Source organism: Mirounga angustirostris, unplaced genomic scaffold (assembly GCF_029215605.1).
Source record: "Mirounga angustirostris isolate CCGP_5_RB_7025 unplaced genomic scaffold, mMirAng1.0.hap1 SCAF_11, whole genome shotgun sequence".
Lineage (NCBI taxonomy): Eukaryota > Metazoa > Chordata > Mammalia > Carnivora > Phocidae > Mirounga > Mirounga angustirostris.
The window spans coordinates 112,221,228-112,241,647 of record NW_026991719.1 but is presented as its reverse complement, the minus strand read 5'-3'; the positions used below and the strand labels follow the sequence as shown (position 1 = coordinate 112,241,647).

The 20,420-nt window shown below is 41.6% G+C and overlaps 1 protein-coding gene across 2 annotated transcripts in view; it reads right to left on the bottom strand.

The window, feature by feature from the left end:
• LOC123839772 (transmembrane 9 superfamily member 2-like) overlaps positions 1-20,420 on the bottom strand; it is a 78,052-nt gene that overhangs the window by 24,974 nt on the left and 32,658 nt on the right. For both annotated transcript variants that reach the window (XM_045869554.3, XM_064574860.1), the window contains 5 exons: positions 8,326-8,405; positions 5,198-5,306; positions 4,363-4,495; positions 3,231-3,350; positions 2,972-3,029 (listed from right to left, as the gene is read on the bottom strand). In XM_045869554.3, coding sequence (XP_045725510.1) covers positions 2,972-3,029; positions 3,231-3,350; positions 4,363-4,495; positions 5,198-5,306; positions 8,326-8,405 — 500 coding nt within the window. The remainder of the gene's footprint in view (positions 1-2,971; positions 3,030-3,230; positions 3,351-4,362; positions 4,496-5,197; positions 5,307-8,325; positions 8,406-20,420) is intronic.

Below are 20,420 nucleotides of genomic sequence, written 5' to 3'. Positions count from 1 at the left end.
AATTTTTTTTTTTTACTTTTACAAAACCGTGGCTTGACACTGCATCATTTCATAGTCCATGTAAACCTGAGCCATGTTATTATGGATTTCTACTTGATTTTTTAAATTTTTCTGTGTAAAACATTCTTCAAAATTGATCCCATAGAAAACATGATGAAAACCACTCATAGTGCATTGCAAATGCTAATGCTTTTCAGACATTAATTGTTTAATTTGTCTAATCAAGCTTAGTGATATGGTATATTCTAATTCTTTTACATCTTCTATTTCAATGATGTAACTTATTATTGCAGTTAGATGGAACATCTGTGTGATGAAAAATGGGCCACTATTATTCATCCTGAGCGACGAAGGCAAAGATTCAGGGGCAATTTGTATTTATTTCCTCTATAGTGCCTCGCATAATGCCTTAAATATAGTAAAAACAAAAACAAAACAAAACCAAAAAGACCACAATAACTATGTTGAATGAGTAACTAAATAATGCAGAGAATAGTGAATGGCTTATTGACTGACTCTTGCATGTAATATCCCTTGTATTACAATTCAGTGTAATGACCTTTGCACAATGGCACTTCATTGCCAAATTTATTCAGTTTTGGATTCATTTGAGTCTTGAACTTGAAGCAACAAATATCTGAAGTATTGTCAAGGACGTCGCTTTCTTACAGAAATGTAATAAAGCATTCACCTCAGAAAAGACCACCCATTCTAGTTCCCTTGAAAAGAGTTATAGGAAAAGCAGATGGCTCTATTCAAGGTGGGGAAGGGGAGGGGTGTGCATTGTCCTTATTTTAAATAAGTCAAAAATTATGAGGTTCCTGTATTTGATGTGCAAACTTGTAATGTTCAATTCTTTCAATGATCTAATCTTTTTCCCTGGAGTTTGGAGGGAAACCAGCCACATGGAGATGAATGATTATGGGTCTACAGAACCCATCACTGCATTGCATGATTTATTGCATGACACACAGTCACAGAGCATTATTAAAGCATTTGCTCTCACTTTGTCACTAATCAGAACATAACGCAACTGAATTTACTATGTATAACTTTCACTATGGGACCTCTTCCACTATTGCAACATACTCCTAGCATCACGGATGTGGGAACTTTGTAACAAATAGGAATTAAAGTACCACATGACAATTAAGACATAATCCACTACTTTTTCCTTTAAAAAAACTGTCCTTGGATGCCTGGGTGGCTCAGTTGGTTAGGCGACTGCCTTCAGCTCAGGTCATGATCCCAGAGTCCCTGGATCGAGTCCCGCATCGGGCTCCCTGCTTGGCGGGGAGCCTGCTTCTCCCTCTGACCCTCCCCCCTCTCACGTGCTCTCTCTCTCATGCTCTCTCTCTCTCAAATAATCTTAAAAAAAAACTGTCCTTTATAACATATCAAGGAAAGAATATTAGAAATGAAACGTGTTATGTACTGCATTGTGTCCCCCCCCCATTCATATGTTGAAGCCCTAATCCATTATGTAATGGTATTTGGAGGTGAGGCCTTTGGGAGGTGATTAAGCTTAGATGAGGTCATGAGAGTAGGGCCTTCATGATGAGATCGGTGTTTTGGTTTTTTTTTAAAAGATTTTTATTTATTTGACAGAGAGAGAGAGAGCGAGAGCAGTAACACAAGCAGGGGGAGTGGGAGAGGGAGAAGCAGGCCCCCTGAGGAGCAGGGAGCCCGATGCGGGGCTCGATCCCAGCACCCTGGGATCATGACCAGAGCCGAAGGCAGACGCTTAACGACTGAGCCACCCAGGTGTCCCGAGATCGGTGCCTTCCTGAGAAGGAACATGAGAGTTCACCGTCTCCACCTGCCGTGTGAGGAAACAGTAAGAAGGCAGTCATCTGCAAGCCAGGAAGACAGCTCTCACCAGGACCGACCCTGTTGGTGCCCTGATCTCCAACATCCCTGCCTCCAGAACTGTGAGAAATCAAATTTCTATTGTTTAAGCGTCCCCCACCCCAGTCTATGGTATTTTGTTATGGTAGCCCAGGCTAACTAAGGAGATGAAACCCAAAGTCCCAGGCGCCCAGGTGTCTGGCTCAGTTGGTTAAATGTCTGCCTTCATTCAGCTCAGGTCATGATCCCAGGGTCCTGAGATTGAGTCCCGTGTGGGGCTCTCTGCTCATCGGGGAGCCTGCTTCTCCCCCTACCCCTCCTCCCACTCGTTCTCTCAATCTCTCTCTAATAAATAAATAAAATCTTTAAAAAAAAAGAATTCCAACAAAATTTCAGAAAAAAGAAAGAAAGAAAGAAAGAAAGAAAGAAAGAAAGAAAGAAAGAAAGAAAGAAAGAAAGAAGGAAAGAAAGAAACCCAAAGTGAGTCAGCACCTCATCAGTGAGGTTCTGTGGGAAGAGCCCTGGACGGGATGCCGGGGGGACATTCAGTTATGTATAGCCTGGGCTCTGTCACCAACTTCCCTTGTGACCTCAAACACTTGCTCCCTGGCTTGGCCGCCAACCCCACATCTCTATAATGAGGGGGCGGAGGGAGCTACTGGCCTGCCACAGCACAGCCCCGCCCACTCCCACGGGGACCATGACGCTACCTGGGAGCTGCAGTCACGAATGACACCGCAGGACCTAGGGGAGACAGAAAGAAAGGATCCCGGAAGCCAGTGACAAGGGGAACAACACAAGGTAGAGCGGAAATTGCCATTCTAACATGATATATAACACAAGCTATATAACTAAGATGCGCATCTATGAAATCTGCTTCCAAACCAAAGATCAAAATCGAATACAGCGGCACCACGGCTGTCTCTTTGTACTAGAGGTTACGATGTACAAAATGATGAAAGGAATGCAGATACCACAGAGAGAGAATGCTGGCGCTACAGAAAACACAGTGGTCGCTCATCTCCTTTCTACTCCTCATTATCAGGTACAGTGATTTTTTTTCCAAGAGCAAGTCTAAGAAAGAGTATAATTGTGTAGGGAAAAGAGAACGAGCAATACTAACCCAGGACATAATAGTGCTGTCAGCAAAAAATTTGTCTTCCAGTTAACACCTTTAAATGCTGAGGAAGGAAAAGACAGAAATAGTTACTGTAGCAACTTATTTAGTCCACTTTTCAACTACTTTATACCCAGGGCCCAGTTACATTTTGATAGGCCAGCTAAAATGCCCCATGCAATTTTTAAATGTTTTCTTTTATGGCCTCTTAATGTCTACGTTTAACACACCAACTAACTGGAATGGTAACAGTTGCAATGCTTACTCTTATACATTCTAGCCGACACATATCCAGCAGGGGTTCCCAGGAGGACCCATAACACAACGGCACAGGTCATCAAGGCCCCTCGATGGGCGGGGGAAAGAAAACCAAAGCAAGCCAGAACTAAAGGTACAAAAAAGAAATATCAAAGCAGTGACAATAACAGCCCCAGAAGCATGCAAGACTTTATAATAAAGACCTGCTTATTAAGACACATTATGGGTAACAGCACATGAGGAAATTCTGCGGTGTGAGTACTTAAGTGACACTGTGAATGACTGTTATTCACTTAGCTAATGACAATTTTTTTCTTAACGAAAAGGTGTGATTTTCAATACTGGGCACATGAAATCAGTTTCCAAGTGGGGTCTAGTCTTTAATCTCACTGCTTAAATCAAAATTAAACAAACTAAATCCCCCTTCCCTACTCCAGGATCACGCCCTAAACAGCAACTCATTTTTCCCCACAAAAATTTCCTTCTGCTTCCCTTTATTCAAGGTGAGGAATAAAAAAATCAAAGCAAGACTCGGTCTCAGGAAAATATAATCTTAAGAGCTGAATTTTGAAATTATCATTGACACGTGAAACACCTAATAAGCCTTCCTTTTTTTTTTTAACAGCAGCTTTGTTTACGAAAATCAACACTCTATCAAAAATTGACAAGCTCCATTTTTTACTTTATAAATGAAGGCAGCCAGGGTTTATCAGCCATTGAAAGACTACTAAAGATGCCATTGTGTTTATACATTTAAAGACCAGTGCCTAGGCTTGCCATAGCATTTCAAAATGCTAGTGGTTAATTATGAATTCCCTTAGTCCACGTATTAAATATGCTTCTACCCACATGCTGATTTTCAAGAAAGCATCTATTTTGCAAAGCGAGGAATATATGTATTGGACATTACAATAAATTATTCAGAACTGAAGAAGCCATGAAAGGTCCTTGACATAGGAACATATTCAGACTCCTCTCCTTAATTTGAGAAGATGGAAATGTAAGTACTAGAAAACATCATTTTCTTAAACTTCAGGGTATTTTCAAAGTCCTTTTGTGCACATGGATCAAAATTTAACATAGGTCAGCAGTTGACTAAGAATGTTTAAGATGACACCTATTGATCTGAGCCTACTCACATAAGGTAATAAACGTCATAATCAAAACTTGTGTTCCTTGACCCAGGAAAGCTGAGAGCAGCATTCTATTCCTTGGAGGTCTGAATACATCCCCATGAACCAGCTTCCAACCGAAGTCCTCCCGGACCTCCTCCTGCACATAAGAAAGTCTTTGATAAACACACACTATGACAGAAAGTTACTGAAACTCTGAAAGGTAGACGAAAATGAATTTTACTCTAAAGACAGATTAACTGGAAACCAATAGCTCATTTTGGATACAGCGGGTCTCTGGAAGGTATGTGATCCTGTCGTAAAATAAGTTGCTCCCTTACTCCAAGGTTTGCACTGGGGGGAATGTGTTCATCATATAGGGCACACACCTGGCTTAATTCCATGAAGAAAGCAAAATCATTTGACATACAGAAGGAATTCAACCAATTTTATAGACATTTAAAATTCACCAATACGCAAATGATTATAAGAGTCAAAATAGTATAAATGAGATAAAACTAAATTTAACCTAAATGATAGCATTTGGCAATGTTTGGTACATTTATCTCATGCTTCAAATTAATGAAAACCTTAAATAATAATACCCTGAAAGTTCAGAAACATATAAAAAGGAATAGAACCAGAGTTGATAACAAATACTTCTCTAATAAACTTACTTGTACTTTTTAAAAATCTACACAACCCCATAACTTCTGATTTGGTATAATGGGCAAAACGACTAAACATCGAAAATGTGCTGTTTTCAAGGTATTTTATACTCTAAGTACAAATATAACATTGACAACTGGGCAGCGTAGGCATTCAAATATGTACTGAATCAAATATGTGCATTTTTACTTACAGAAAAATTCGTCTGATTGTATCTGATAATATCTCTATGGAGAGTTCTTAATAGAATCATAGCCACCATCCCAGACAAGAAGAGAACGATAACAAAGGAAGTCATAATACTAGAAAATTTAAGGAAGAAAAAAACAGAAGTTAAATCTCAAGCTCCTTATTTGAACAGTGAAAGAAAATGTGTGTATGTATAAAAGAAAGACATGCAAATTATCTTTATGTTGATCAGTTTTCCAAGGTTAAACTTAGATCAAATGCTGAATACATCAATATATTAAATGAACTTAAAGCTCTACCACAAAAAGTGCATTACAAACAAAGCAATAGAAGCAACACTATTCTTGGGGCGCCTGGGTGGCTCAGTCGTCAAGCGTCTGCCTTCGGCTCAGGTCATGATCCCAGGGTCCTGGGATCGAGCCCCGCATCGGGCTCCCTGCTTGGCGGGAAGCCTACTTCTCCCTTTCCCACTCCCCCTGCTTGTGTTCCCTCTCTCCCTGTGTCTCTCTCTGTTAAATAAATAAAATCTTTAAAAAAAAAAAAAAAAGAAGAAGAAGAAGCAACACTATTCTTAAGGTGATTTTAGAATTTAAGAGTACATTTCCGGGCGCCTGGGTGGCTCAGTTGGTTAAGCGACTGCCTTCGGCTCAGGTCATGATCCTGGAGTCCCGGGATCGAGTCCCACATCGGGCTCCCTGCTCAGCAGGGAGTCTGCTTCTCCCTCTGACCCTCCCCCCTCTCATCCTCTCTCTCTCTCTCATTCTCTCTCTCAAATAAATAAATAAAATAAAAATCTTAGAAACTCAGTTCCAGAGCATGGCACTGAGAACGAAAGTTCAGGAATCGAGGTTGAACTAATGGCTGACTGACTTCTTAGCTGATAAACCAAGGTTGTAGTCTTTTTATCATTCTGTGAGCTTCAGGGTAATGACCCCATGGACAACTTACCTATGAGCTCTTACTGTTACTTAAACTAAAACGTAAAAATTATCCCCAAATCAAAACCAGTACCTCTGCCATCCTACCACCCAGCCAAACCCAGACACGTCAACAAAGTTTCACCAGAATCTATGAAAAGACCAGCACTGTTTTAAAAAGATGCCAATAAGATGATTGATGTCTATGGCTGCCAGAGGGGAGGTGGTGGGGGGATGCGCAAAATAGGTGAAGGGGAGTGGGAGGTGCAGGCTTCCAGTTTATGGAATGAGTAAGTCACAGGGATGGAAGGCACAGCATAGCGGTTGTCGTGAATGGTATTGTAACGGTGCTGTATGGGGACAGAGGGCAGCCACACTTGTGGGGAGCACAGCAGAACGTACAGACTTGCTGAATCACCATGTTGTACACCTGAAACTAATGTAACATTGTGTGTCGACTAGACTTTTTGATATAAATAAATAAGCCAGCCAGCCAGCCAGCCCTGGGAATGAAAGGTACAGCACAGGGAATATTGTCAATAATACTGTAATAACTGTATATGGTAACAGGGGGTAACTACACCTATCATGGTGAGCATTTCGCAAAGTACAGGACTGTCAAATCACTATGTTGTACACCTGAAACTAATAATATTGTATGTCAACTATACTTCAATTAAAAATTTTTAAAAAGATGATTGATGTCTAAAATGTCTGTTAAATGTCGTAAGTAAATTAGCTCATGACAGAAACTAAAGTACATTCCTCATTACGCTATAAATATCACTACTACTAGAGATTAGCCCCCACAGTGTATCCGGAGGCCCCTTGCTTTCACAATCCCTTTGGAAAAACCATTTACATAAATTTTATCTGAAGAGACTCCTGGAGGTGTAACAAAATGGGACCTGGACAGTTGCCCAAACAAAAGACTCTGTGGAAAAGCTATGGTATGATCATAATAATGAAGAAGAGGAGGAGGAGGGAGAGCAGGAAGAGGAGAAGAAGGAACAAGTCTAGAAAAACAGGAGTGGGGGATGCTGTTCTCACTTTTTTAAAAAGGATTTATTTAGAGAGAGAGAGAGTGCATGCAGGGGGTAGGGGCAGAGGGAGAAGGAGAGAGAGAATCTCCAGCAGACTCCCACTGAGTATGGAGCCCAACGCGGGGCTCGATCTCACGACCCTGAGATCATGACCTGAGCTGAAACCAAGAATCAGACACTTACTAACTGCACCACCCAGGTGCCCCGCTATTCTCACTTTAAAGGCAATGGCAATATAAGGAAAATCATCACCTCAAAAGACCATACTCAGAATCACACCTTTCCTCACTTTCATTTTTACTTTTATAGTCTTCTTCCACTCCAAAATGAGCTAACACCTTACCCCTCCCTCAGCACTTTGCCACAGTCATGCCCAATCATCACATTCTCAGCTGGTCCATCCCTCCGTCTCAGGTTGAAACTTCTAACTCTGTGGTTTGGCCCTGTTAAAGATTCCTGAGGAATCAAGCAGTTTCACCTGAATCCACTAGAACGTAGTAAGCTTCACGGGAGCAGAAGCCTGTGTGCCTCCCTCACACTGTCTCAGAGGCCAGCAGAGTGCCCGGCCACCTAACAGAGACTAGAAAGAACACCAGTGGAATGAGCGGCCCTTCACTCAAGACCTGACCTCCACACAGTCCTCTCCATTATCTGACCTGCTGAGGGAACGTCCCCTTGAGAGGGGAAACTAGCCACAGAGAAGAAAAAATGTCACCCGAGACCATCTCTGGTAACAAAATAATTTTTAAAAATATGTATGTATCGGGGCACCTGGGAGGCTTGGTCGGTTAAGCCTCCGACTCTTGATGTGGGCTCAGGTCATGATCTTGGGATCCTGGGATTGAGCCCTGCCCTGGGCTTCATGCTCAGTGGGGGGTCTGCTTCACATTCTCTCTCTCCCTTTCGCTTTGCCCCTCCCCCTGCTCGTGCTCTCTCTAAAATAAAATCTTTAAAAATATATATATGTATATGTAACACAAATATATATTTACATCCCCCCCCTTAAGCTATGTATTCTTTGTTTCATAAAGTACTTACGTAGGGGTGCCTGGCTGGCTCAGTTGGAAGAGCATGCGACTCTTGATCTCAGGGTCTGAGTTCAAGCCCCACACTGAGGGTAGAGATTACTAAAAAAAAATAAATGAATTTAAAAATAAAACTAAAGTACTTACCTAAACCACTGAATGTTGGTATGAGGCATGGACTCCAAAATATAATCCCATCTAGATGCCCACTTGATGCTTTTGTTTTCCTAAAAAACAAAAATATACAATAATATGACCAAACTTTCACTGACCTTTTGCTGGTTATAATCCTAAAACAAAGTTATTCTGCATGTACTTTGTCAATCTCTTCACTACTAACTTCATGGAATAATGAGATGTACCCTGGCATTTTTATCTTATTTTTATTAACTGACATTCTTCTTCATTTCAGAAAGGGACTAGAAAGTAATTTTAGCCTGCTGCTGTTCACCAGAAGTAGCAACCTTTTTTAAAAACAGACCATCCAGGGGCACCTGGGTGACTCAGTCAATTAAGCTTCTGACTTCGGCTCAGGTCATGATCTCAGGGTCCTGGGATGGAGCCCCGAGTTGGGCTCCACACTCAGCAGGGAGTCTGCTTGTCCCTCTGCCCCTCCTCGTACTTGTGCATTCTCTCTCTCAAATAAATAAATATTAAAACAATAAAACAGACTATTTGCTTAAAGTAATCTCTACACCCAACGTGGGGCTCAAATTCACAATCCCGAGATCAAGAGTCCCATGCTCTTCCGACTGAGCCAACCAGGCACCCCTACATTTTTATACGTTAAGTATTTTGAGATGTAGTAGCAACAAGTTTATAAAAGATGTTGTTTTCAAATATTGTAATTTTCAATACTGAATAAACCACAAGAAAATACAATTACCAATCAAGCTGTTTCTGTTGATGTGTGATCAAACTCAAACTGTCAGTAGCTTTCTTACAAAATATCCCCAGTAGATGAAGATCTTAACTGGTAACCCCCAATAAACACACCATTAATTCAGAGTAATCACCCCTCAAATCAATAACATGCTCTTAGCAAAGGGAAAATGCTGGTACAAATTGACCAAGTAATGTTTGAAATGACTTATTATTTAAAACTGAGTGTTTGTAAGACAAAATCAGAGAGGGAGACAAACCATAAGAGACTCCTAACTCTAGGAAACAAACTGAGGGATGCTGCAGGGGAGGAGGGTTCGGGGGCGGGCTAACTGGGTGATGGACATTAAGGAGGGCACGTGATGGAATGAGCACTCGGTGTTATATAAGACTGATGAATCACTGACCTCTACCTCTGAAACCAATAATACATTGTTAATTAATTGAATTTAAATTTAAAAATAAAATAAAAGTGGGTGTTTGTTAGGTGTTTTTTCTGAAGTTTAGAGTTGGAGTATGGAGAGACTCAATGTGCACTGTTTTTTGTTTTTTTTTTAACAAGTAGGCTCCACGCCCAATGTGGGGCTTGAACTCACGACCCTGAGATCAAGAATTGCATGCTCTATGGACTGAGCCAGCCAGGTGCCCCTAATATGTACTGTTTTAAAAAACAAAAACCCAAGGGGCACCTGGTTGGTTCAGTTGGTAGAACATGCATGCGACTCTTGATCTCAGTGTTGTGAGTTCGAGCCCCACACTGGGTGTGGAGCCTACTTAAAAAAAATTTTTTAAAAATCCAAAGGACAGATTTTAATTGGGTTTTAATTCAACGGTTGATTTTAGCTAAAACCTGATGACTAGGAGATCATGGTTAACATCACCAGTGACGAAGCAGGTTGACATCACATGCCTCCTAACGTGCAGCATCACTTCCGCTGTATAATCTCTGCCTACAATGTACGGCCTGAGCCTGCTCATAAAGAACCATCAGACAGACCCAGATTAATGGTCATCCTGCAGATTGTAAAGTCCTTACTCTATAAAAATTTCAAGGCTGTGGAAGACAGAGAAAGACAGAAGAACCAGTCTGGATTGGAGATCACAAACTAAACAACACATACTCCTGGATAGGATCTCAAACCACGAAGGGAAAAAGTGACATTGTTTGGCCAGCTGGCAACATTTGAATGGATGGATGTGAACCGGATGGTAATGTGATACCAGTGCAGATTCCTGATTTGGAGGGTTCTATGCTAGTGATATGCTATGCCAGTAGGAAAGTGATCTTGTTTGGGGGAAAGACTCCGGAGTGTTTAGGGGTGATGGAACACCTAGCTCTCCAAAGATTCAGAGAAAGACTAAGGCTAATGGACACACAGATAAGGGTGAACAATGCAGCAAATGAGTAAAATAGTAGCAATTGGGGCGTCTGAGATTAAAGAGACTATGGGGGTTCTTTGTAGTGTTCTGGCAATCTTTCTGTAGTCTGAAACTGTTTCGAAATAAATTATTATTTAAAACCTATAAGGAGGAGCGCCTAGGTGGCTCAGTGGGTTAAGCGTCTGCCTTCGGCTCATGTCATGAACCCAGGGTCCTGGGATTGAGTTCTGCGTCGGGCTCCCTGTTCAGCAGGGGACCTGCTTCTCCCTCTCCCTCTGCCTACTGTTCCACCTGCTTGTGCTTTCTCTCTCTCAAATGAATAAAAACTTTAAGAAAATAAAAATAAAATAAAACCTATAAGGAAATCAGAATTTGTAGACAAATCAAGGGATAAATATTCATTGCATAAAAGCATATATCTTAGCCATTCTATTAAAATATTGTTTCTATAGTAAAATGTGACTTAATTTGTAAAAATTTGAATTACGGGCATCTTCTTCACCAGCCTATCCCTTGCCTTAAGCAAGTTAACTCGTATCAAGTCTTTCAAAACGGAGAGATACTTTCAAATATGCGCCATGAAGTTTGGATTTTACAAAGAGAGCCTAGAAAAATCTGCAGTTGTTAAACCTAATGGTTTTTGCACCAAACATTGCCATCTGCTGGAAATAACAGACTATAACACATATTACTCTTCCCTAAGAAAATAAGAAACTATTTAAAAATCCTAAGGCACATTTGAGAACAAAATGACAAATGCAGACAGATAACTAAGTGGTGGAACCTATTTCCTTAATCCACTGAAAACTAATGAGTTATTCTGCTTCTTTCCATGCCAGCGTTTCAAAGTCTTTTCTAAGACACAGCAATTCTCCTAAAACAAGTCCTTAATTTTGTTTACACTGGAGGCACAAGAAGCAAAGGTAGAAACACACACAGGACTTCTTGAGTCCTGACACAATATCCCACGATGGATCTCACTCAATCAATAGGCAGGGGCTCCAAGAATCAAATGGGCAGACGAGGGCTTCTTCTAGTCCAGATGTTTTCAACACGGGGAGCAGCGCCCCCTAGGGGGCAGAATGAAAATGTGTAGGGATGCTTCTGGTGTTCGCAGCATAGAACGCCAGACGTCTACAGCGCACTGGGAGACCAACCAACACAACAAGGAATTGAGAAAAACTTCCAAATGCGCCACCCAATATGGTGTGAGGGAAAGACTGCTTATGATTATGATCTGTGGGGCGCCTGGGTGGCTCAGTAGGTCAAGTGTCTGCCTTCGGTTCAGGTCATGATCTCAGGGTCCTCAGGAATCAAGTTCTCCATCGGGCTCTCTGCTCAGTGGGGAGCCTGCTTCTCCCTCTGCCTCTGCCTCTCCCCCCTGCTTGTGTGCGCGCTCTCTCTCTGTCTCAAATAAATAAACATTTAAAAATAAAAATTTTAAAATTTTAAAAATGATTATGGTCCGTGCCTAGATTCTAATTCCATTTTACAGATAAAGTATTTTTACATGTTTTTAATAACACTGACTTTTTGGGGGACTGCAACTACCATGTAAATTGAGGGAAAACAGTACTATGTTCGGTTTGAAACTTTTTTTTCTTTTTATTTGACAGAGCGAGCATACAAGCCGGGGGAGTGGCAGGCAGAAGGAGAGGGAGAAGCAGGCTCCCCACTGAGCAGGGAGCCCGAGAAGCCCAATGCGGGACTCGATCCCAGGACCCTGAGATCGTGACCTGAGCCGAAGGCAGACGCTTAACCGACTGAGCGAGCCAGGTGCCCCTGGTTTGAAACTTTACCAAAATTGATCAACATTTCAGAAAATCGGGTGCCTGGGTGGCTCAGACGGTTAAGTGTCTGCCTTCGGCTCAGGTCATGATCCCAGGGTCCTGGGATCGAGCCCCCCATCGGGCTCCCTGCTCCACAGGAAGCCTGCTTCTCCCTCTCCCTCTCCCACTCCCCCTGCTTGTGTTCCCTCTCTCGCTGTCTCTCTCTCTGTCAAATAAATAAATAAAATCTTAAAAGAAAAAACATTTCAGAAAATCATGCCATCATTTGGAAATATGGGGTACTTGACCTACCTATGTACAACATTCTCATCTTCATCTGCATCCACAGCTGTCACATTTACAGTGATTATACACAATGGTGCATGCATCTGACAGGCTGAAATATATACTGAACTACATGTTATTTTATTAAAAGTTATTTTCTTTTTATTTTATATTATAGTTAGGGTGTTATACTGATGTTTATTGAAACTACGCGTACAGTTTTAATCATCTAGTATCTATAAATGTGAATTCACAGTAAAGGGAGGCTGCAAAAACATTTGATATTAAAATAGGGGGCGCTGAGTGCCTCAGTTGTTAAGCGTCTGCCTTCAGCTCAGGTCATGATCCCAGGGTCCTGGGATCGAGCCCCCGCATCGGGCTCCCTGCTCCACAGGAAGCCTGCTTCTCCCTCTCCCACTCCCCCTGCTTGTGTTCCTGCTCTTGCTCTCTCTCTCTCTCTGTCAAATAAATAAATAAAATCTTTAAAAATAAAATAAAATAAGGCTCAGTCGGTTGAGCGTGTCTGACTCTTGGTTTCAGCTCAGGTCATGATCTCAGGGTTGTGGAATTGAGCCCCCACCTGGGGCTCCGAGCTCAGCACAGAGTCTACTTGCCCCTCCCCCATCCCACCCCACCCCCACATGCACACACGTGCTGTCTCTCAAATAAATAAAATCTTTTAAATAAATAAAAGAGGACATCGATGTGATAGGGTTAAGAACTACTCATCTGTTTCAACTCTCTCATTTTATTTTGGGGAAACTGAAGTCCAGAGAGGCAAATGAACTTGCTCAAGGTCACAGTATGAGTTTGAGGCAAGCTAGAACCAAAATACCAAAATTTTCTGCTTCTCAATTCAGTTAGTGGCCCATGCTGCCTACAGATCAAGAATATATTTTGGAGGGAAAAACAAACAACAATGCTATAAATGTGGCTAGGGTCCCAGGCTAGCCCACAAATAAAACTTATATAACTCATATACATAGCTAAGAGTACTGGGATTAGAATGAAACCTTTTTAAAAACGTTTGGTTGGTGGCATAAAAACAGTAAGTTTCTGAAATAAAAGTACTGTGAATAGAAATACCTTAGCCTGGCACTCAAGGCCATTCAAAATCTGGCCTATGTCTATCTTTCTAACCTTTCTACCAATACTATATAAACTATTAAAGTCCAGAGTTAGACTGAATCTCTTTGGCCTTTATAAACCCTAGCACCTAACGCCTGGCACATAAAGTGCATTTAATGTCCTTTGATGAATGGATAAGCAAAGGAAAACAATTTTGTTTCAATTGGACGTTTGTTTGCTGTTCTTCACATACACCATGTACAATCTTACCCAGACAGCCCTACCCCAGCTCCTCGCCAAATTCCCAAAATCCGGCTCTCTTAACTCAGTCCATTGGCCTTCCCATAATGCCTCACACACCTCTGTCCCTTCCATCCAAATCACATGCAGCATCCTTAGAAGCCCAGCTCAAGGTCCCTCTCTCACAAAGCCTTCCTGGACAATTCACCCACCATTTTAAAGTCACACCGTGTATTTTAGAGGCTGCATTAAGAGCCTGGACTCTCTAGTCAGACTAATCTTGGTTTATAATCCTTTACTATAATCCTTTGGGCAAGTGACTTTCCCTCTATGAGTCTCAGTTTTATTTTCTATAAAATGGAGATTTAAAATAGTACCTGCTTTCAGAGGACTATTGTGAGAAATGAAGTTAAAGTAAGTACTTTATAAAAATTCCCATGCCAGGCATATAATAGGCACTCGATAAATATTTGTCACATAAATGGACGAATGAAAGGTCTTTACTCCGGGGCACCTGGGTGGCTCCGTCGTTAAGCGTCTGCCTTCGGCTCAGGTCATGATCTCAGGGTCCTGGGATCGAGCCCCGCATCGGGCTCCCTGCTCCGCGGGAAGCCTGCTTCTCCCTCTCCCACTCCCCCTGCTTGTGTTCCCTCTCTCACTGCCTCTCTCTGTCAAATAAATAAATAAAATCTTTAAAAAAAAAAAAAAAAGGTCTTTACTCCAATGTTAATCTTTATGACCCATCCTTCAATAACTTCTGAACAAATTTGTTATATAAACTCCCAACCTATACCCATTTGGGAACATGAATCATTTTCTGCAAACATAAAGTGCCCAAGATGCTTAACTAAAAAACCAAAAAGACAGAATTTTTTTTAACTAAAAATTATATTGCCTCTGGACCTTTCTGTAGCTAGTAGCTGCCTGAGCAGGGGCTCAGGCCCACAATCTCAGCCAGTGACCATGGGCTCTGCTTCCAAACAGCAGCTTGCAGGTGGCTGTAGAGGAGGTACAAGGAGGTCTAAGGTGATAGAGGAAGGCCAGGAGGAGGGAGGTCACAACCCAGGTGGCTGAGGAGCCCCAGCTGCTGCATGGCACTGACATCTGTAAGTGGCTTGACATATGCATGAAGTTTGGCTTCCTGTCCATGTCCCCTGGCTCCATCCCTGTGTCAGGATTGTGCAGACCCCTCCCCCACTGACCCCGAGAATGACTGTGTGTACCAGAGGTACATGGAAGGCTTCCACAGTCTGTACGAGGGTAAGACAGTGTGGTTCACCCAACCAAGGGCCTGGAATCAATCCATGTCACAGGACCTCGTGGGATCTTCTGTACTGGGAGTGAGAGGCAACAAAAAGAGGGAAAACATGCAGAAGCACAGACCAAAGGGGAAACTCCCAGGAAATGTGGAGGGTTAGATCTTTGCCAAGATGGCAGCCCCTGTCCCCCACATTTCAGGCACCTGAAATGTGGCTGGTCCTAAGTGAGATGAGCTGCAAGTGTAACATATATGCTGGATTTCAAAGACTTGGTACAAGATAAAAGAACACAAGGTATTTCTTTACCAAAGTAAGTGCTATACAAACATGGCATTCTAGTTAATAAATGTGTCTCTCACAGGGGTATAGGTTATCAGTGCTGACATTACATGTATGCTAGGGTTGAACAAATAAGTGTAGTGTAGTGTAGACGATAAGGGCCAGGTTTCTCAGTGTCAGAGAAAGAAGTTACCAGTGAGCAAGGGGAGAGGGCTAGCCTGAACACTGCAGTACTGGATTAAGTCCGAGATACTGGTATGAACTCATGTTCACTTACTTCCTTGTTCATTCAGTTTTATATTTTCCCATTTGCAATTAGCAAGTCATCTGTGGGGTGAACTTTGCCACTGTGAGAGTAACCAGTTTCCCCAATACTCATTCACCTCCAATTTTAACATCCACTGATAACATTGACCTGAATCAATTATTTAACCGGAGGGTGAAAAATAGTGGTTTTCAAATTCAAATTCCACTTCAAATAGTCATTACCACTGAAGCATTTCAACAAATGATGATGTCAACCCAGTGAGTTGACAAAATCCTTCATAAGCCATAATGTAGTTTATTTTATATTACAGTTACCAATGTATGAAGCTTTGCTTCTTATTTGTCCTCTGAAAGTTCAAGCTGTGTTCTGGGTTCAATAAGATTTTGTGAGCTACTCCAAGATGCAACAACCATGTACACTTGGGATACCCAAAGTGATATCCACGATGTAACATAAATTATACTTCAGAAGAGTACTCCAGAGCCAATTGTAGCTGTAAAATGCTGGGTTAGACTCAGTCAAAATGTTTCTTTATTAGGAGACTTCTTTTTATAAGGATTTTATTTATTTGAGAGAGCAAGAGTGAGCAAAAGAGAAAGCATGAGCAGGCAGGAGGGGCAGAGTGAGAGGAAGAAGCAGGCTCCCCATTGGGCAGGGAGCCTGATGCGGGACTCGATCCCAGGACCCTGGGATCATGACCTGAGCCAAAGGCAGATGCTTAACTGACCAAGACACCCAGGCACCCTAGGAGACTTTTAAATATTTTACTAACATGCTTTGTGAAGCTAAAAAAGGAAGTAGTAGAAAGTAGCATTTTCCAAACTTGTTTGACTAGTGTTCTAGGGAATGCACTTTGGGAAATGTTGATGTGTATCATTGTCACGGGGTTAAAAAAAATGGCATTTTTCAACTAAAGACAATAAAATGAACAGCACCAGAGCTATACAACACCACCACTCCTGACACCCTCCCCCACCTACAACAGCAATGTTCTGGTGTTCACATCAAAAATATTGTGGCTTGGTGTGCTCGCTGCATGCATGAGCTACTGTTGTGTGAGACACTTATGAATCACGTGCTCCTATATCCACAAGAAGGAATAGGAAATGTTGTGTGTCTACTACAGGCTAGGACCCATGCTAAATGTTTTATGTTAGCTCACATATCTCTGATAGTAATCACCAGAGGTGATGATTTTATGCCCATTTTACAGATTAGGAAAAATAGGCACAGAGTAACCTATCTAAGTTCACACAGTTGGTACATGTCAGAGCCAGAATTCAAACTCAGACATGTGTGGTTCTTTCCATTGTGCCACTTCTTGAAGCCAAGGGCCTTCTAAGCACCCTAAATGAGCTTCAACGGGAGAGGAAGATAATTCCCTCTCCTGGAAGAGTTTCCAGGATGGAGACCTGTTAAGAAACAGGGGTTGAGCCATAACCCCAAATGAGACTCCTGATATGAATCTGAACTTCAATTTAGAGGTGTTCTCCCTTGGCTTTTACTGTAAACATAAAAGTTCCTACATTTAATTTTTTTTTTTAATTTTTAAGTAGGCTCCACACCCAACGTGGGGCTTGAACTCATGACCCTGAGATTAAGAGTCACCTGCTCTACCAACTGAGCCAGCCAGGAGCCCTCCCACCCACTGGCCACGTTTAAATTTTTAACAGCTGATGAATAAGAGATAAATATGTAGAAGGGCTTCAATTCTTTGATCAACTTCTGATAGTAGCTTAGACTCTGAATAATATTCTCAATCACGGGGCGCCTGGGTGGCTCAGATGGTTAAGTGACTGCCTTCGGCTCAGGTCATGATCCCGGAGTCCTGGGATCGAGTCCCACATCGGGCTCCCAGCTCAGCGGGGAGCCTGCTTCTCCCTCTGACCCTCTCCCCTCTCATGCTGTTTCTCGCTCGCTCTCTAAAAAATAAAATCTTTAAAATATATATATATTCTCAATCACTGGGGAAAGGTTATTTTAATTTCTTTAGGGTGTATTTCATTCCTTCCCCCAGATTACACTTCTGCATTTCATCCAGAGATCAGACGGCTGACTGGACTATACTTATTGGACTAGTAAATTGTTTTTACCAACTGTACTTTGGGTGAACAGCAGGATGTAGGATCAAGTAATCCTGACCTCTAGCTGGATGATCCAAAGTACACACATACACATTTCTAACATAAACGGTTCTCATTTTCTTCACAGTAACTCTGTGGACAGAAAATATAACAGAGCTTTAATAAAGAAAGCCAGAAGAGTAGAGTAGAAAAGCTATGAGTCTGGGGGCCAGACAGATCTGAGTTTGAATATCACCTCCACCTCCGGCCAGCTATGACCCTGAGAAAATTAGTTCACCTCGCTGGGCTTCAGTATCCTCATTTATGAAATGGATATAACCACATAAGTGATACATAGGGACAAAAGCAAGGCATCCCCAACCTGGAATTGCTTTCAGAATGAGATTAGGAAAAATCATGTTGTAATGGCTGTCAGGCCACCTATAGACATGACACAAACTGAGCACAATTTGTAAATATTTGAAGAAATTTGAGACCTAATCCCAAATAATGTGATTAGGGTTTGGTCTCAAGAAAGCACATCTAGGGCGCCTGGGTGGCTCAGTTGGTTAAGCGACTGCCTTCGGCTCAGGTCATGATCCTGGAGTCCCGGGATCGAGTCCCGCATCCGGCTCCCTGCTCGGCGGGGAGTCTGCTTCTCCCTCTGACCCTCCTCCCTCTCATGCTCTCTGTCTCTCATTCTCTCTCTCTCAAATAAATAAATAAAATCTTTAAAAAAAATAAATAAAAATAAATTAATTAATTTTAAAAAAAAGAAAGCACATCTAAAGCTTTAAGAAATAAGCCTTTTATACGAAATCAAGGATGATCAAAGCAGAATCAAAAATATGAGATATAGTCTTTAAAAAAAACTAAAAAGAGAAATGCACAGATCTATATAGTCATAAAAGGTTTTCCCTGTAAAAGGAAAGCCCCAGGGGTGCCTGGGTAGCTCAGTCATTAAGAGTCTGCCTTCGGCTCAGGTCATGATCCCAGGGTCCTGGGATTGAGTCCCGCATTGGGCTCCCTGCTCAGCGGGAGGCCTGCTTCTCCCTCTCCCCCTCCCCCTGCTTGTGTTCCCTCTCTCGCTGTGTCTCTCTCTGTCAAACAAATAAATAAAATCTTAAAAAAAAAATTTTTAAAAAAAGGAAAGCCCCGAAGTTAATCTTTTGGTGAAGCACCTCTAATACTTTGCAGGGCTGAGTTCCTAACCCATGAATATAAACATTTGGTCCATGGGCAAGCGGAGCACTAGAATGCCATGAATATCATCTTTTAATAGCCATTTCCCTTTGCTCTGGGGTCCTATGCTCACCAAGAAACTTTCTATTTATTCTATTCTATTTCTATTTGCTTTCTCACATATCATTATAACAGGCAGATGTGCTAACCAGCTAACATGAATGGTGTGGTCTGCTTGGCATTTATATTTCTCCATGTAAATTAATAAATTGGTATTCTGGTTTATCCATTGGACCCTTAGGAGTTTGCTTAGTATGAATCAATCTTCCTTTGGTATAGTCACAGAATTAAAATTCTGAAGCAAGATTTTTAAAAATTGACAAAAACCTAGTACTGCTGAGTGTGTGAGGGAACAGCAGATCCTCAGCCCCAGCAACTTGTCTGGACAAGAATTTGGCAATGTGTTATCAAAATATGTACACCCTTTTACCTAAATAATCCTACTGCTAGGAATTTAACTTTAGGAGATAATCACAGAAGAAAATAAGTAAGAATGTTCATTAAAGCATTATTTATAGTAATTAAAAATTAGACATTTGGGTCATTCTTTTCAAAAGTACACTAAGTAAATCAACTATGGCCTACACGTTATGTGTAGTAGGGGCATCTAGGTAGCACAGTGGGTTAAGCGTCCAACTCTTGATTTCAGCTCAGGTCATGATCTCAGGGTCATGGGATCAAGCCCCACGTGGGGCTCCGTGCTCAGCACAGAGTCTGCTTGAAACTCTCCCTCTCCCTCTGCCCCTTCCCACCCCACCCCTCTCTGAAATAAAAATGAAATCTTAAAAAAAATTCTTGGGGCACCTGGGTGGCTCAGTCGTTAAGTGTCTGCCTTCAGCTCAGGTCATGATCCCAGGGTCCTGGGATCGAGCCCTGCATCGGGCTCCCTGCTCGGCGGGGAGTCTGCTCCTTCCTCTCCCTCTGCCCCTGCTCATGCTTTTTCGTTCACTCTCTCTCAAATAAATAAATAAAATCTTTTTTAAAAATTTAAAAAATAAATGTATTAGGCAGTAAATAAAAAGGATGTGACTCTATGTACACATGGAGTGAAAATAGCACATGTAATACCTCATTTGTACAAAGTTGCATATTTTTTGGTACCACATGCAGTGTTTCCCTGATATATTCTACAGAACATTATAACCCCATGAGTTCTGCCATGGTCTATGAAATACCATGTATCATAATCATCTTCTGAATATTCACAGTGCTTTTTAACATAATGAGTACTCTTGATGCCATTGTTTTAACATTGTTTAACTTAGCATTATCCAAAGTAACCTTGTCATAGAATCCCTTTTTCACATAACACTTTTGAAAATACAAAGCAAAAATAAATAAAATATGAAGCAACGAGTTTCCAGAAAAACCTTTGGGAAACATGGGCATCAGAGAGCTGATAGATTATTCACCAGAATGTTAATAGTCAGTCTGTATATCTATCTAGCTTCCCAAAATACATACCACTTCATAAAAACAGCTACTTACAAAAGAAAAATGACAGATG